This window comes from Capsicum annuum, unplaced genomic scaffold, assembly GCF_002878395.1.
Source record: "Capsicum annuum cultivar UCD-10X-F1 unplaced genomic scaffold, UCD10Xv1.1 ctg82411, whole genome shotgun sequence".
NCBI lineage: Eukaryota > Viridiplantae > Streptophyta > Magnoliopsida > Solanales > Solanaceae > Capsicum > Capsicum annuum.
The window spans coordinates 130,118-150,330 of record NW_025893204.1 but is presented as its reverse complement, the minus strand read 5'-3'; the positions used below and the strand labels follow the sequence as shown (position 1 = coordinate 150,330).

At 33.6% G+C, this 20,213-nt stretch overlaps 1 protein-coding gene across 1 annotated transcript in view; it reads right to left on the bottom strand.

Annotated features, from left to right (window-relative positions):
* The window catches only part of LOC107857395 (uncharacterized protein K02A2.6-like), a 29,329-nt gene extending 10,269 nt beyond the window's left edge, over positions 1-19,060 (bottom strand). Inside the window, exon 1 of the mRNA XM_047405911.1 lies at positions 18,356-19,060. Within this exon, the coding sequence (XP_047261867.1) occupies positions 18,356-19,060 (705 nt within the window). The remainder of the gene's footprint in view (positions 1-18,355) is intronic.
* Positions 19,061-20,213: the final 1,153 nt, after the last annotated feature.

Sequence of the window (20,213 nt, the reverse complement as noted above, 5' to 3'; positions counted from 1 at the left end):
AAAAAATACAAGATCCTAACTAAAATAAAATAAAATAAAATAAAACAGCTTAATATATCAGCTTAAAGAAACTCAATTGTCCCTCTAGAATCTTCTCTAATACACTGATGAATAACCAAAACAGCGAAGAAGATGCCGTCCAGCTGAGTGAGCTGAAGAAAAAAGAAGCCTCAACCCTGGAGTTGCAATTTATGGGGTTTCAAATGCTAGAGTTGGAGCGACTTCACTTCAAACGTCAATAAATCTCACTGACACTGTGTAGTGGATTTAGATGAAGACTTCTTCGACTACATGCAGGCATCTATTTCAAATCATGACCTCTGAAAGTATTAGCTTCTTCAAGGATAAGACTAGATCAGTCGAACCTTCACATCTTCTTGTTGGCTAAATTCTACTAATCTCTCTCAATAGATTGAGCTTCAAAGGAAGTCATAATAATAATGCACACGATATATTTTTTTTTTTGTATATTATCACATAGCTATAGTCAAGTAAATATATATTTTTAATTTAATTAATACTTATGAAAATTAAATTAGATATTTGGGTATAAATGCATGTCACTATAGAGCGATAACACAATAATAACATTTTATTTCCATTTATATGACCCTAAGAAATCCACCTATTTACATACTTTTTGGATGTTGGTTTTCCATGGTATGATATGGTATGGTTACTAAAAGAACAATGTATGTTTTGATTTTTTTTTGAAAATGTGTGGTACGGTATGATTTAATTTCTTGGTTTGATAATCATGAAAACCCTCACTTTATGTAACCACCTATTTGGTCGTATCCTATGGTTTGTGTATTTTTTTTTCTCCAGCTATGCCTTTATTTAATATTATATAATCATATTTTAACCTTTACCTATATTATTTAACTACATCTCCTGCTCCCTCTCCTCTCGGTGCCTAAAAAGAAATTTATTTTTAAACATTTTTCTTATCCCAGCCCCTACCCCGACCCTACCCCTTACCAAACCCTCACCCCAATTTTTTTTTAAAACTTGTGTTTTAAAAAAAAAATTCTAAATTTTTTCTTACCCCACCTCACCCACCGCTCCCCCTCCCCCACCACTTACCAGTCCCTCTCCCGATCTAATTTTTTTATTTTTAAAAAGTTTTAAAAAACTTCTTACCCCACCAGCACCTCCTATCAGCCCCCCACCCCCATACACCCATCTATGAAAATAAATATTTTTTAATTTTTTTTTTTTAAAATCAATTCTTACCCCACCCGTACCCCTACCCTTGATCCCCTACTCTACTACCCCACCCTTAAATATTCTTTTAACAAAAAGTTCATAATTTTTTTCTTATCCCACCTCCCTTATCCTATTCATTCTTATTGTTTTGTGTTAAATATATATAAATATTTTTAAAAAATATTTTTCTATTTATGTAACGAACACAAAAAAATAAGTAAGAAACAATTTATTTCCAAGATTTTTTTATATTCCATACCGAATACACCCATAGCGTACACAAAAGATGCGTTCAAACTTTGTACTTGTCGTTGGTGGTCACGTTTCAAAACACCAAAGGGAACGAAATTTGTTACTATAAAAATGAATCTGATTACATTTATTTTGATTACTCTTGTATTGATTTTCTTAAAATTTACATGAATTTAACAACTTAATATATTTACATGACATAATTTGTGATAGATTAGCAGGAATGAAAATTATTTTATTTATAATTATTGATAAATTTAACATTTATTATAATTTAGGGCATTTTCGTAAACTTAACAGTTACGATGCAATACCACACCGTCAAACAAAATAATAAAATAGTTATTAAATAATAGTGAACGATATAGTCCATCCAAATATTGTATGGTACTATACTGTATAGTACAATACCAAACATACATCACGATACATTATGAAACCATGAAAAACCACCATCCAAACAACGTGTTAGTCTATACAAATATGAAGGTCGTATAAGAGGAGCGAGAGTGCTCTCCCTCACCATCCCTCTCTCTCTCTTTATATCATTACATAATTTAGACACTTAAGACAAATTTACGTAAGCAATGACGAACAAGTTAGACACTTGAGATGATTTTACGTAAGCAATGACAAAGATAAAAGAAGATTAATTAATTACAATACATACCCTAAAGAAACTAGATTATTTAGACTTAAAAATACAAACAGAAAGAAAATATAGATGATTAAAGGATAATTCAATTTAGGTATAAGTAGTTGGTTTAAAATCAAAGAATTTCTAAATGATTATTTCTACAATTGTACTATTAGTGGAAATGCTTTTGATCATAATTTAGGAAAGAAACATTTTAATAAACCACCAGGAGCCTTATGTAGAGAAATAGAAGAACAATGGTACAAAAGAGAAGGAGTGATACAAAATCTAGATGCAAAATGATCGATAGGACAAAAAATACAACATGTAATGGAAGCATTACAAGAAAAAGGTATAAACATACAAATACAAAAACAGTTAAAATAAAATGAGATAAATTTCTATAAAAGTATATATACAACACAAAATTATGATCAAGATTACCAAAACAAAAGCTATAAGAAATCTAAACGGGATTATCATCCTAGGAAGAAATATTACTTAAGAAAGTCATTAGCAAGAAAACGATATTTAAACATGCAGAGATATGTAAGAAAATAAAATAATAATAATAGGAATTATTAAAATAGAATTTAATATTTTACATATGGAAGCATAGACCATATAGAGAACACATTTCCAAAAAGAAATAATAGCAGGACGAGGAGTTTCTTTTTTTATCCATCATCCACTTGTCATCCACTTTATAGTAATCATTCAATTTATTATGTCACTGCTCACACCATTTTTCTTGATAGAGTTTTTCTAGCTAGTCCTTTTAGACCTATTACTATTAACCCCATAATCATAAGGGTCATATAGCAACTACTTATACTTAATTGTTCTATTTTTATTAGTGAATTCTTCTGTAGGGTTACTAGTCCACTATTTGGGTCTTCTCCTGTTATTAACTATGTACTTTATTTGTAAAATTGTATGGATTAGCTCCTTAGTAAAAGGAAAATAGAATTATTTAAAAATAGTATTAACTTCCTAGGAGTAGTCATTGGGTATGGAAGAATAAAACTACAACCTCATATAACAAAAAAGGCTTTAGAAATGTCAGATAATTTAGATAAAATAAAAGATTTACAAAGATTTTTGGGGATACTAAATTATGTAAGAAACTTCATTAAAGATCTAGGAAAGGTAGTCGGTCCGTTATATTTAAAAACAGGATCCACAGGACAGAAATTGTTTAATCCAGAAGGCATAAAATTAACTCAAAAACTAAAAAGTAAGGTACAAGAAACCCCAGACTTGGCTGTGCCACTAGAAACAAATTACTTAATATTAAAGACAGATGGAGGCCTTGAGGGGTGGAGAGTCGTGTTAAAGGCGAAAACTAACAAATATAGTGATAAGAATACGAATGAATTTGTGCTTATCAAAGTGGTAAATGTAAAGAGAAATGAAATATGAGTAGTATAGACATAGAAATATTAGTGGTAATTATGGGGTAAATAGCTTTAGACTCTATATATTAAATAAATCAAAAATATTAGTAAGAACATATTGTGAAGTTAAAGTAAAATTTTATCAAAAAATAAATGAAAAGAATAGTAGTAAAAGAAGATGGCTAAATTTTCTAGACGCCAGTTCAATTTATAACATTGTATTCGAACATATAAAAGGAAAATATAATAACATGACAGATCAGCTTAGTATACTAATTATACAGAAAAACAAACATTTCTTATTTCAACATGAATGCAAGGAAGGTAAAAGGTAAGGCTGAGGCTTCGCCTTCTCAAGACAATTATACCAAAGACAAGTATCTGCAAACCTTATTGAGTAATCCACATTTTAAACTGCAAACAATGCTCGAACACCAATGACTAGAAAGGATATGGTTTGGACACAAAGTTTAATATGTTATCCACCATCCAATATGACTTTCAAACTAAAAGCTGATGCAAGAATAGATAAGCAACAGACATGCTTGATAAACAACTTATGGATATCTTATAAAAACTGCCTCGAGATAATAGTTATTTCATTTCAGTGTTAAATGCATTAAGCTATTATTTTCTAGGCAAAAATCAAGACAAGAGATTTAAATTTTATGTTGTTATACAGAAACAAGTGTATAGAGTATTTCAGACATGGATAGAAGTAGCAAACGTAATAAAGGCCATACAACATCTTTTTAAATGCTTTAATGGAAAGCATTAGATTACGCTAGAGGGAATCTAGGAACGAACTATTATATTACCTCAGCTCTTAGACCAAATACTAAAAAAATCCCAGTATAATATACATAAAGATACAGACAAGATAATTTTCTGCGACCATTATACAACTATGACAAAGGCTTTCAAGAGACTAAACCAAGCAACTGAAAACATTAGCAAAGAAAAAAAGAGTCTCATATAAGAAAAAAAATGCTAGAACATATAAGAATCCTACAAGAAAAAATTCTTCATTTTGAATTATATCAACAGATCCATAAAACCCACCAGATTGTTTCAAAGAGTTCTCCAGATCATTAAAAATGGATAAGAAGGGTGTGCATTCCTCGATGAATGCAGAAAGATCTACCGTATCAAATAGAGATACATCTAGTCTAGTTCAAATGGTAACTGGTAAAGACGCATCAAATACAGTAATGGCTGATAATTTGCCACAAAGTGTACGAATTCTTCCAGCTACTTCTCAAACAAAGGAATAAAATACATCTAATCCAGAAAAAATAAAAGGTTTTTACCTAAGAAAAAAGAAAAATGATAAAAGAATGCAATAGATGATAGTAGAGATGATTAGAAGACTTGTGAATGAAAAAACAAAAGAAGTAATCTTAGAAAATCCAAAGCCATAGCCAAGACCCTGGATGATGGATTAAACAAATGAGGAATATGATCCTGCAATGGATCAATTATCCCAAGACCTCAACAAAGATGATGACTTAGGAATGAGTTTTGATTCAGTGTCATTACATAATTTAGACACTTGAGATGATTTTACGTAAGCAATGACAAAAGAAGACATGAAAAATGACGCAAGCGGTGATGCAATAAAATACATGATTGGTATAAAGTGGACAACAAGTGGATGATGGATAACAAAGAAAATTTAACAAAGTCATGTGACGATGGGGGCCACAAGTGTACCCTACAGGTTAAAAAATTCTTCAAGTAATTTGAAATCCAATTTTGAAGTCCACTGAATGCTTATAAATACCCATGCCATTAGGCAGAGCAAGACTGAGCAAAAAGAAGTTAGAGTGTAAGCATATAGTGTGAGCATACGTGTTCTTATTTAGTATACATTTTGTGCATCCAAATATTCCATAGAAAAATAGACAATTTGGTAGTTCTTTTATCAGATTTTGTGGTAAAACTCTTTTTTAGTATATATTTTGTACATCCTGAATCTACTAAGTGTAGAGTCTATTCTTATTTTCTCAGTTTGTTCTTGTTTCTAAAAAAAATGACTAGATTATCTAATCACCATAATATCTAGACTAGAATATAAATTGGTAGGACATGTTAAATCCAAAAACAATATAAAAAGATATTAATGAAAAGACATAGCTTTGCTAGAAGAATACAGGTAAATTATTGGTACTTATATAGAGAAAAAAAAAAGAAAAGAATTTTGAAAAATAGAAAAGGCTTGAAGTAATTATTTAGAAGTATTGGAAACACCAAAGCTATCAGAAAGACTAAAGAACTTCGCATTAAGAAAATTTATTAATACAGATCATATAAGTGCACTATGGTGGGAGTTACAAGGAATCAAAAGTGATATAGAATACTCACTTAACGAATAAGATTTCAAAGGAAATAGTGTAAGATGTCTATTCCATTAGGATAAAGTTAATTACAATAGATATCCTAAAGAAACTAGATTATTTAGAATTAAAAATACAAACAGAAAGAAAATATAGACGACTGAAGGATAATTCGGTTATTAGGTGTAATTTTAATAACAAAGAATGTGTGTTACATGAAGATGATCAACAGCTAAACACTATTACATATCTTATAATAAACATGGGAGAAATCATTGAGAAAGATTATACGAGAATATTAAAATTGTAAAAATCCTTGAAGACCAAAAATTAAACAAAAGAAACTTTTAGACAGATTAGAACAAAACTTTGATTTCATAAAGATTCAACAATCTGAAATAGATATTAGATTTGAGATCTACTCTCTAGCTAAACCCTATTCAAAAACCTTCCATAAGATCTCGATTGTCATGGACACCACCTTCGGTGGGGCTGACTCATCGATGAACAATCCAAATAAAAAAGAAGTCAAAAGTATTACGGATAAAATAGGAGATTCTAATAAGAAGATGACTTATATAAATCTGCTAAAACCAAGATGTAGTGAACGTAGTAGGGAAAGAATCCTTCCTAAATTGGTAGTAATGATTGAAGGGGGACCTAGTATAATGTGGATGTCGTCTGAAGTTAAAAGCTTGATTATACAAGAAAATTTACAATTTTGATGTAATTGGTAAATTTTCATATGGGAAACCTGATATTATGGAGCTGAGAAAGATTATACACATTCAATGCAATAATAAAGGAGAATGTAACACTGGATTGTTAGATTCAAGGTATATCCTCATTCGATTGAGCATATTAGAAGATTATGTGAATATAATCTCAATAACTGCTTATTATATAAAAGCCAAGGAGATGTACTGGCAGATGAGTATGCATAAATGGGATACATTGTTTGAGCTGGATGTCGAAACTACTGTGGGTATAGCATGCATATCAATGTTGGACCTACCTCCTAATTTTTTTACAAAGAAAGAAAATTTTTCAATTACTTTTGCAGTGGGGAAGCCATTAACGGTAGACATGGAAACCAAGAATCAAACCAGACCTAGTTGTGCAAGCGTGAAGGTGAAGTAGACCTTATTGCTGCATTATCTCAAAGAGTGAAGATAAATAAAGAAGATTATGTGATAGGGCAGATTAAGTCTAAATGGATTAATAGTCAATATGATTATAAACCCAAATACTGCAAGGAATGTTGTTTGTAGGGTCATGATGAAAATTCATATTGGAATATTTATCCAAAATTATTAGACAAGCAAAAAGAAGACAAAATTGATGAAGAAAAAGTGGATGCAGAGGAAGAAAAAGAGAATGAAGCAGCATTGAGGTCAAAAAGTTACAAAAGTGGAAAGATTTGAAGCAATAATGGCTAACCAGGAGAAAAAAGTATAAAAGAGACAAGTATGGCCACATTGTAGGGGAGGCAGAAAAAGCTAATCAAATAGATATCCCAGTTGCAAATACTTTTGGTGTACTTATACAGGAGAATAATGAAGAAAAATCAAAGGCAATGGTAAAGAAAAAGAAGAATAACAAAGTAAGAAAAGCACAAAAAAGTGGGTAATGAATAGTTTCAATAAAGAGTCTCTTATTAAAGTAGGGGATTCAATCACTAAAGAGAAGATAAAAAGTAGAAGAATGATGAAAATCAAGAAGAAAAGACTCAGTAGATGTTCAGTAGTACAATTAATACAGAAGATAACAAGGACATGAGAGAACAGAATACAACACATAATGAGGATCAAATACATAATTTAGAAATAGTGAAGTTCAATAAAGAGGTAGCAACAAAAAGGTGGTGGAAAATGTCTTACCTTTGTCAATTCAAGTGGAAAATCAAATTGAATACTGTAATGAGGAAATTTGAGAAAAAATAGTAACAAAGTTGGAATTGAAGAAAATTTATCTCCCTAACAAATTGAGCAATTAAAATCATCACAAGGTATACAAAGGAAGAAAGAAAAAAAAGCTAAATCTTTATCAATACAGATAAGGAGTTCATCGAAGAATAAGCCTAAATGAATGCACTAATCTGGAATATTAGATTAGTAAATACTTAGACAACATTCACGAGGCTGATCAAACTACAGAAAATACATCACTTTTTATTCATTGGTTTAATGGAACCATTCCAAGATAATCGTAATATTGATGAGTACAAGAGGAAATTAGGAATAAAACAAGAAGCAACAAATAATTAAGGAAAGATCTGGGCTTTTTTTATGATGTGGTAGATTGTACTATAATAAAGGATGAGGAATAACAACTGACTATTAAATTAGTCTATCATGATCCCAATATTATAATTGTAGTTATATTAAGGTATGCTAAATGTACTCAACTGGAGAGGTTATTGTTACTCATTAGAGGACATGGCTCAATCAATTCATGAACTATGGCTGGTAGGAAGAGACTTTAATATGATTCTAAGTGAAGAAGAAAAATTAGGAGGTCTTCTAGTTACTGTAGCAGAGATAGAAGACTTTAAGCATTGTATTAATCTTTGTGGTTTGAAGGATCCAGGTTTCAAGGGGAGTAAATGCACTTGGTGGAATAGTAGAACAGATGAGGAATGCATTTTTAAAAGATTGGATAGGGTTCTATGTAATGACAAGTTACATGACCGCTTTCCAGTTTAAGAAGTGGGTCAGATCATAATCCTTTTAAAATTTATTTTAGCATAACCAATGCTTATATTCATAAACCTTTTAGATTTCTTAATATATGATTGAGGGAGAAAGCTTATTTTGAAGTAATAAAGATAATTGGAACACCGATGTAGTAGGGAATCAATTCATAACTTTTCATCATAAAATGAAGAAGGTTAAAATATCTTTGTCTAAGTGGAGTAAAGACTACTTTAGGTAGCATTTTCTAGGAAATTGCTACAGTGGAAGAGGTTATCAGAGTAAGGGATAAGTAGTTTGAGGAGATCCCAAATAGGAGCAATAGAAAAGCTCTTTTCAAATCACAAGCAGAATTGAATATCCAATTGAGAAGAGAAAAATATTTTTAGAGGCAGAAGACGGGTTTTAAGTGGTTTAAAGATAGGGACAAGAACACAAAGTTCTTCCATACAATAGTAAAGGGAAGAAGAGGCTGGCTAAAAATAGAAAAAATATAAAATAAAGAGGGGGAATGGTTAGGAGATCAAAAAGACATTGCAAAAGAGGCAGTGAATTTTCTTTAAAAGCATTTCTCTAAGGGAGAAGAGAATTATGATTTTGAAATGCTGAATGAATTACCAACTTTAGTATTAAAAAACTAGAATGAAAAATTTTATAGGATTCTGGATAGTTAAGAAGTCAAACAAGCAGTAATGGGGCTAAGCAGGACTAGTGCAAGAGGCCTACATGGTATGACTGGAGTTTTTTTCAGGATGCTTAGGAGATCATTGGGGAAGATGTTCATAATATGGTTATAGCTCTCTTTTATGGATTGGAATTATCTAAATTTATAACTCATAAAAATTTTGTAGCTCTACCCAAAAAGTTAGCAGTTAACACATTTTCTGATATGAGACCCATCCCACTGAGTAATTTTGTGAAAAAAATCTTTTCCAAAATTATTCTTCAGAGGATTAAATCAGTGTTACCTGATATCATTTCAGATGAATTGGATGGATTTGTGCAGGGAAGAAGTATGATAGAGAATATACTAATGGTTCAAGAAATAGTTGTTGATATAAGAAAGATAAGTAAGATTCCTAATCTAGTAATCAAACTAGACATAATGAAAACATATGATAGAGTTGATTGACTCTTTCTCACTAAAGTATTGAGGAAAGTCGGGTTTAGTGAATTATTGATTGATATGGTATATAGACTTTTGGGAAATAATTGGTATTCCATTATGCTAAATGGACAACCAAAAGAATTCTTCAAGTTTTATAGAGGGCTTAAAGAAGGAGACCTACTATCACCTACTCTTTTTATTATAGAAACAGAAGTGATATCTAGAGCATTAAAGTCATTGGTTCAGTCCAAGGACTTTAAGATGTTTGGAATGCCAAGAGGAAGTTTAAAGGTGAATCACATTGCATTTGCAGATGACATGATAATCTTATGTAAAGCAGAACTTCATACAATGCAAAAGTGACAAGCACTTTAGAGAAATATGAAAGAATATCAGGTCAAAAAGTGAATAAGGAGAAAGTTTTCTTTATTTACTCAAAGGAGTTTCTCAAGGTTTTGTTGTAATGGCAGAAGTGGCTACTGGGATTTTGAGAAAAGATTTTCCTTTTACATATCTGGGATGCACTATATTTCATGTGAGGAAAAGAAAGGATTACTATCAATCCATAATGAGCAAAATCATTGGGAAATTGCAAGAATGGAAAGGGAAGTTATTGTCTTTTAGGGAAAAGGTTGTCCTAGTAAAACATGTATTGCATAGTATACCAATTTATTGTTTGTTAGTGATGAAAGCTCCTTTAAATATTATGACTAGAATACAAAAAATATTTGCTCAATTTTTTTAGAGTAGTCACATAGGAGGAAAGAATAGTCAATGGGTTAAATGGAATAACCTTTGTGTCCCAAAAGAGGAAGGAGGTTTAGGATTCAAAAAGATTCAAGATGTATCAATGGCTTTATTTGCAAGCTTTGGTGGAATTTAAGAACAAAGGATTCAATTTGGAGTAGATATATGCACAATAAGTATTGTAAGAAGAATCATCCAAGTAAAATAGTTTGAAAATCTGGAGCAGGATCATAGGTTTGGAAGAAGATATCTCCGGCAAGGGACTTAGTAGAGCATCAAATTTTGTAGAGAATCCGAAAGGGAAATAAAAGTCTCTAGTTTGATAATTGGATCAAGGAAAGAGATTTATACAATTTGGTGTAGAATCCAAGAGAATGGGATACTAATTACCAATAGGTGAAGGATTTAATTCATGATGGATCTTGGAATGTACAATTGATCAATCAACTATTTTCAAAGGACATGGCAGATCATATAATTCAGATAATCAAAATTCCAAATAAAAGTAAGGAGAAAGACAGTCAGTAATGAAGCTTGAATCAACACTATTAAGCCAGCCTGGAACTATATTAGATAGAGAGGAGAAGAGAATAGGATATATAAGAATATTTGGATTAAAGGATTTCCTTTTAAAATGGATTTTCTAATGTGGAGAATGTGGAAAGTAAAGGTTCCAGTGGAAGACAATTTGAGGAGATAGGATATTGAGGGTCCTACTAGATACTGGTGTTGCACTAGGCTTGATCAAGAAACATTCTCTCATGTGTTTCTTAGATCAGACACTGCTAATAGGACATGATCCTATTTTCCCTCTTGTGTAGGTATTACAAGGATTGACAGTAGTCTCAGGGAGCTTATTTTGTCTTGGTGGAAGATTGAAGTATAGGAAGAGCTAGAGCAAACTATCAATATATTCCTAGCATGATATTATAGAAAATATGTGTAACGCTCCAAAAATCTATCGCGAAATGTCACACAGTACTAGGACCGCAAGTGATCCTAAGCTAACCCATGAACTGGCATACTATTAAGCAACTGATTAAATATGTATAAAATGACTGAATTTACTATGCAAAAGCATAAAAATGATAGAATAAGTGAAAATACAATACTAATACAATTTCTCATTTTGATAAAGTCTGAAAAGAAGGACTGAAATTATATAATTGACTCTAACAGACATTTGTGAAGCCTCTACTATTTTGCGGAGAAAATTTGAATTTTGAAAGGGAGTCACCACTTAATTTTGAAAAGGAATTAAGAAACTTTTAGAGAGTTACTTAAAATGATCCAAAATAGCAAAATCATTTAAGTTAAGAGAGTCTGAGTAATCGGTTCTTATTAACATTTTAGAAAGGTGTTAGGCACCTAAAACGTCCGCTAACTTGTGGTTATCCAGACTGTTTGAAAATTGTCTTTGATTAACTTCTAAAAGATTAATTTGTTGAAAAGTGATTGGTTTTTAGAAAGGATTTGTGTAAAACAATTTTAGGTGACTTAATAGGGATTTTAACTAAGTCTACACAAATGAAATAAACAAGAAAACACATAAATGGGGAAAGGGAGGAGAAACTAAATGATTTAGGCCATTGGGCTCAAACCAACAAAACCTGTCCTAATCTAATTGGGCCTTTGACCTGTTTCACCTGTCCTAATCTAGTTTTTGAGCCTTTGTCTCGAGTCTTGCTCCACCTGCATTAAGTACAACTTTGGCTTTGAGGCCAAAATAAGTAATTAAAGAAAAACATAAATAAATACGACAACCATAAATAAATAACGACGACAAATGAATAAATAGAAATGGGACTCGGGTCTCATCATCACTTCAAGAATGAGACTTTAACCCATTTTCCTTCTCTCAACTCCTTGTGTCCATATGCTATGTGATCAGCTTTCAAACTCTTCTAAAAAGTGGGCCTCAATGGCCCATTGCATAATGGAAGGAAAAGGAGTCTAATTGGACTCCCGAGTAAGTTCATTCAAAAAAAAAGAAAAGAAAAAAATTAATATCTATCCAAAATGCCATGTGACATAATGCGGGAACAAATGGCCCAAGTTTTAAAGAGTAAAAAAAATGATGCAAAATCAAAACACATCTTTTAACATAATATAAACATTAACTCACGTGACAAGGAAGCAGGTTAAATTTAACTCTAATAGAGGGAATCACCAAGTTCCAACTAAACCAACATTATCGGTAATACAAACATTCCAATTATAGCAATGAAGTGACACAACAAAGATGGACAAGATAAATAAATCAGGCAACAAATAAGAGAAATATCACTAGAGAAGAAAACTATAAGTGAAAACAAGATTCTAATAACAAAGATGTACCAAAATGATCGAACTATATTAGGAAAATTTCACCTTATAAAAATTATTAGCTTGCAACTATGATTCAACCAAATGTAACTTCTCTTTATTTAAGAAGGGGAAAATAGGGAGAAGAAAGCAAAATAGTTCAGACAAGCAGATTACTCGTCGATAGTAGGATCTTATTTTGACGACTTGGAAACTCTCAATCAATCGAATAACTTCCTAGGAGGAAAAAAAATGGACGACAAAATTGTTTTCAAAACAAACTCTTCACTTTCGGAGTTCCCAACCCCAAATTTTGAACTAGCCTGAATTTTCTCCTTTGATTTCTTTCGCACCCTCGCCTCTAACCTTTTACCTTAGAGATTCAACCCTCGAATCTCCAAAAGAAAGAGAAAAACAACCCCCTAAATCTCCATCTTTTGTAGACTGCCAAAGAATCGAACCCCTAGAATTTTAGCCAAACTTTCAAACCCTTCAAAGAAGAGAAAAATCAGAACCCCCTCTCTAAAACTGTGACCTGATCTCTTCTTATATAGAAGATGGAAACTCAAGGTTATCTTAGGGAGTTTTAAAAAGGAATTTGAAATTCAAAACCCATGGGATCCCCTGAATTAGCCCTGATTTGGATTTTTCCATAAATTTGAAACCCCATGGACCAATCGAATGCAGGAGGACAAAATGTACCCAAGAACCAATGAAAATTTCCCAAATATGTATGAATTCGTATGGGTTATCCCAAAATTTTCGGGATTGGATCGTTGGGGGGGATAACACCTAGCTTGTTCTAGAAGGTTTCTTGGTGTCCTTTCATACACATCAGCATAGAATGCATGAGAGATGAAAAAGCAAGTCATTTGAAATCAATTTAGGGTTTAAAATTAGGTCTAGAATAAGTTGACATTTTTTAGTGATGTACGCCATTTTTGGCTGCTTCATAGCATTGGAGACCCATTCTTTGTTGATTAAAGGAGAAAGGGAAATTTATTGGTGGTGGGCTGGGTCAGGGATGGTGTTTGGATGGAATGTTAGGGATATTGTTAAATGGTTCAAGGGAATAAATAAAAGGAGATTGGGACTGGTCAATATTTTTGGGCCACTGTTATTTGACATGGGTTGTTATAGATTAAATGGTTTGGTTGGTCTAGGGTTTGGAATTGGGAACTTGGCCATCCCTTTAAATTTTTGGCCAAATTGAATATCAATTGATCAATTACATTGCAATTTTGGCCAAATGATTTCAATCGTGACCAAATCGAATAGATTGGCCAAATTAAAATTTTAGATTAGATATGAATTGATACTTTGTCTAATCCCGAGTTTTCTTGATTTCATAAAATTGAATAAATATTTATTCAGATAAATTATTTTTTAAGACAAATATATTTGAATCAAGACTTTAATTATTAAATTCATTTTCCAAATAATCCTTAATTTAAAGTCCAATTTTGATAAAAATATTCATTTAAATGACATCGTTTATACAATCCTGTATATGTAAATACGAATATATATAATTATCACTTAAATGATAAATTTAGCCCAAATTCATATTTTAAAATGCATTTATCTGGAAAAAATAATTGTTGTGATTTTATTTGAAAATCGAAGAAACTCAAAATTAAACGTAGTTGTGGGGGGCAAAAATTAGGTGTCAACAACTGCCCCCTCCCTTTGGGTAGGATGGATGCAAGTAATCTGGGCAAAGGGAGGTTGACGTTCTTAATTTTTGTCCGACCACAAATTCGTATCTAAGAGAGGTCGATTTTCCACATGAGTTTTGAGGAGTTATGGCCGAACCTCGGTATCAGGTTTCCTACATATCCCAGGTTATATGAGAATTTAGGCCACTTGTAGTTCATAAAGCTTGATTGAAAGCACGATATTAGAAAATAATTCACCAACTATCATAATTTAAGAATTTTGGTTAAACGGAGAAGCTGGGGAATAAAGGGATTTGGGGGAGGTTGGAATGTGGTCGAGTTTTCTACACAGAGACCAGCCTACATATCCCTGAGACTTAGGGAATTAGATCGCTTGTAGTTTAACTCAATCGGTAGAAAAGATAGTCTTTTATTTCAGATGATCTTTAACTCGGGATGAGTGACAAGTTAATCGAGTTGCGTAAAATAGGCTTGTAACCTATTAACCATGAACGTGGAGCTCTTCACATCCATAGGTAAGAACTTACCCGGACATAATTTCCAAAACTCTAAGTGCATTGCCACCCGAATTTGAAAGAAAAAGAAAGTTCCCCTCAGTATGAGTTAACAAATATCCCAGAGGTAAAGTTGAGACCATAATATCCAAAAATACCCACATACCTTCTAATATAGGCGTGGTTGGATGGTGGTGGTGATCATTCTTTAGCTTGCATCCAAAGAGTTTGACATCCCCCTTTAGACTATGTCCCATTTTGCTGCTAAGAAAAAGTTCCACATTGTGCTGCATCCATTCTGGAGTCGTCCGCACCTGTGGGTTTGATTTGAGATTTTCATCCTTTCGGATGCTCTCGATAATATCTCAAACAAAATTATTAGGGCTAAGCATAATGCATAAAAGAGGCATATAGTTTTTGACCATATCTCTACGTGAGTTGTTGTCTAAGAAACGAAGTCATCTTTCCATGTACCTGTTTTGCAATGAAATAAATGGCAACAACAAATACAATAAACCTCTTGATTGTTGTATAATTATGATATTTGTCGGTTGAATATGCCTTCAGAATGGGGTGGCCCTTTTGGACACCGATGATACTTTTTACAGACCGGTCCCTACAATCGTGTAATCTTATGCTGGTGTGGAAATCCTTTTGTTTACTTGTATCACTTGTTATATGTGGAACGATAACCTCTCCGGTTATAGACGATGATCGATTTATAAGTTTTCCATAAATTATAAATCTTTACATAATCCTGCGTATTATTTGATCGTTAGATATGACGCGACTCACAACTATCTTTTGAATTGCTAGCTTTTAGGTAATCCTACACATTATACGACTTTAGATAAGAGATGGCTTATAGATATCCCTCCAATATCTAGCCTTCAGGTGTTCCTACACACCATCCGACCTTGGATACAATATTACTTATAGCTGATCTCTCAAATTGATAGTCTTTGGGTAATCTTGCACATAATCGATCTTGGATATGACACGACTTATAAAGAACCCTTGGAATTATCAATTTGGAAATATTGTATATTCTCTGTTAAGGATTTAGTTGCGACTTACGAATAACCTTTAAACTATTAACTTTTGGGCGATCTTGTAGACTATCCGGTTAGGATGTTGGTGTGGCTTACGGATGACCTACAGACTATCAACTCAAAGGTGATATTACACACTATTTTATTTCAAATAATATGACTTATAGATGACCCTCAAATTGTCATTTGCTAGGAAACCTTATATATCATTCATCCTTAGATAGCGACTTAACGGCATCCCTTCAAAACGTGTACTCTCGATGCATTCATATGCTGATTCATGAAATGATGAGATATCCTCGATGCCAGCATTTCTGTCTAGCTTGTCAACAGATATTGAATTCCTTCTAGGGCGATGGTATAAGATGGTATTTGCGGAAATGATATGTAATGGACCTTGGGGTGATGATATACAATAGCCCTTGGGCGATGATATGCAATAGCCCTTGTGGATATGATATGTAATAGCCCTTGTGGTTATGATATGTAATAGCTCTTATGGCGATGATATGCAATAGCCATTGTAGCGATGATGTGCAATAGCCCTTGTGGCGAAGATGTGTAATAGCCATTATGGTGATGATATGCAATAGCCATTATGGCGATGATATCTAATAGCCATTGTGGCGATGATATGTAATAACCATTGTAGCAATGATATGCAATAGCCATTGTGGTGATGATATGCAATAGCCCTTGTGGCGATGATATACAATAGCCATTGTGGTGCAATAGCCATTATGGCGATCATATGCAGTAGCCATTGTGGCAATGATATGCAATATCCATTGTGGCGATGGTATGCAATACCCATTGTGGCGATGATATGCAATAGCCATTGTGGCGATGATATGCAATAGCCCTTGTGGCTATGATATGCAATAGCCATTATGTAGATAATATGCAATAGCCATTGTGGCGATGATATGCATTAGCCATTGTGGCGATGATATGCAATAGCCCATGTGGAGATGATATACAATAGCCATTGTGGCAATAATATGCAATAGCCATTATGGCGATGATATGTAATAGCCCTTGTGGCAATGCCTTGCGGCTATGATGTGTAATTTTACTTGATTTTATTTGTCAGCGTCCTACTTTCTTCTGTACCTGTACTCAAGGTAGACGATTAGAAGACACAAAGTGTCTTTTACTAGAGACTATTTTTAGAAAACTTCTGAATACGATATGTGTAAAGAAGACAAAGACCTTTTGTTTGTCCCCTACGATCTCGAGAAATGAGATGGACAAATCAAAATGTCCTCAATAAATAGGCGTTAAACCTATTTTTAGGGCTCCCTTAAAATACTGTTCTTGGGTATTAATGTTCTGTTGTGGCTCCCATTTTGCTCGGGGATTTTTGAAAGAGACCCTCATTTTGTATATTGAACACTACATCCATAGAAAAATGATTAGTTTGAATGAAATTACTCTGTGTTGACCTCCTTCGATCCTTGATTTGCTCCTTTCCATCTCTTGGGCATTCCACCATATCGGGACATCCACCCTGACACTCCATCCCAAATGATGTCTAGGCAAATACTAAATAAGTGAGTCATAAGATTTTTGGAAAATAGTCTTAAATTGTTAAAAATAATTTTAAAAACTTTTGTAAAACTTTAGAAAATATATGCCAGTTATGTCATGTACTAGCTCAACGAATGTCTTCCTCGTGGTTTTGACTATATTCGATGGATGGTTTCCAAAACTCATGATCATTGTTAGAGGGTTTCTTCAAGTATTTCTATCATAGCCAAAAATTGAGTCTACCCAGACTTTGTTACAGTTGGTGGCTTCCAATGCTTTAACCTCTGGTGCTGGGAATTTGGAATATGTTCCGGCATTTGTTGGAAATTTTGAGGTCTTCCTCAAAATTTTTACCCCAGTTTAAAGTTGTTTGAGATGATACCAATCCGAGTGGATCTGAAGTCTTTGCTGATCTTCATTCTTTTTGTTGGATGTTGATCTTCTCTTGTGAATTTTTGAGATTCCTTCTCGAAAATTCTGCCCTAATTTTCCTTTCTTGGGGTAATATGACCGATCCGTTGGGGTGCCTACGTATCCCATTGAAGCAGGAATCAGGTCAAACGTAGTTTAGGCCTACGCTAGGGATATACAAAAGAAATTAATGGGTTAAACGAAGCCGACATAGGCCGCCTACGTATCCCTTTCTCAGGAATTCAGGTCATGATGTAGTTCATACATAAAAAGAAAGGGATTCTAGGTACTTACACACTAGAAAACAATATTACTACAAAGGTGATTACAAGTAAACTAAGAAAACACAAAAACTAGAACATCGTTCAAACATTATATCTCTTTACTGCATCAGAATTGATTGGTTTGGTCCATTCTGTGCCGTCCATCTCAGACAAAATCAGAGCTCCTCCAGATAGTACCTTGCGAACTATGTATGGACCTTGCCAGTTTGGAGCGAATTTTACCTTGTACTCCTTTTGGTGAGGGAATATTTGCTTGAGAACCAGTTGCCCCACTTCAAATGTTTGAGCTCTCACCTTATTGTTAAAAGCACGAACCATCCTGTGTTGATACAGCTGACCATGGCATACAACCACCATTCTCTTCTTATCAATCAATATGAGTTGCTCATGGCGAGCGCAGACCCAATCTTCGTTTCTCAGCCCAGCTTCTTGAATAATCCATAGAGAAGGTATTTCAACTTCAGCAGGTATCGCAGCTTCATTCCCATAGATAAGTAAATAAGGGGTCACCCCGGTGGAAGTTCGAACTATTGTACGATACCCTAGCAAAGCGTAAGGTAACATCTTATCCCATGATCTATCATTTTCGACCATCTTTCTCAAGATCTTCTTAATATTCTTGTTGGCCGCTTCTACAGCTCCATTCATTTGGGGATGGTATGCAGTCGAATTGTGATGCACGATTTTAAAATGATCACAAATTTCACTCATTAAGTGATTGTTTAAGTTTTCCCCATTATTCGTAATGATTGATTCCAATACTCCAAATCGACAAATCAAGTTATTCCTGATGAAATCTACAACCGCTTTCTTAGTGACGGCTCTGTATGAAGCAGCTTCAACCCACTTAGTAAAATAATTGATGGCGACTAAAATAAATCTATGTCCATTCGATGCCGATGGCTCTATTGGTTCGATAACATCCATGCCCTAAGCTACGAAGGGCCAAGGTGAACTCATTGTATGAAGCTCATATGGAGGCATTCGAATCAAATCTCCGTGTATCTGACATTTTAGACATTTTTGCACATACTTTCCACAATCATTTTCCATAGTAATCCAAAAGTAACTGGCTCTCAAGATCTTTCTGGCAAGGACAAACCCATTCATATGGGGCCCACAAAATCCAGCGTGTACGTCTTTTATCAATTTATTGGCTTCTGCAGCATCGATGCATCTTAGGAATCCCAAATCAGGAGTCTTCCTAAAAAGAATTTCCCTACTCGGAAAATAATTCTTTCCCAAACATCGGATTGTCTTTTTTTCGTTGTTACTAGCCTCTTCAGGATATATTCCAGATTCCAAGTACCTCTTAATGTCATAGTACCAAGGCTTTCCATTAGGCTCCTCTTCAATGTGTATACAATGTGCGGGTTTCTCTTTCAAGCTTATTTCCAAAGGATCAATGTAACTCTGATCCGGGTGTTGAATCATGGAAGATATTATGGCCAAAGCATCAGCAAACTCATTTTGTATCCGTGGGATATGTCTAAAATCAACATCCTTGAATCTTTGGCATAATTCTTGCACCAGCTCTACATAAGGAGTAATCTTGGGATTTTTTACTGCCCATTGCCCTCGTACTTGGTGAATCAGCAAATCAGAATCTCCGATGACTAACAATTGACGAACACTCATATCAAGTGCCAATATGAGACCCAGAATGCAATCCTCATATTCAACCGTGTTATTGGTGCATGGGAAACGTAACTTAGCAGTTACCAGATAATGCTGGCCCGTTTCTGACACCAAAACTGCCCTGATTCCTGAACCTTTAAAGTTAACTACCCCATAAAAAAATAGAATCCATCCGGGGTAAATCTCTCTAATGTCTTCTCCTATGAATAAGACTTCCTCATCTGGAAAGTATGTTCGAAGTGGCTCATATTCTTCATCGACTGAATTCTCTGCCAAATGATCTGCTAAGGCTTGCCCCTTGATTACTTTTTGAGTTACATACACAATGTCAAACTCACTCAGCTACATTTTCCACTTGGCTAGCTTCTCCGTAGGCATGGCCTTTTGGAATATGTACTTTAATAGATCCATTCTCGAGATAAGTTATGTTGTGTAGGATGAT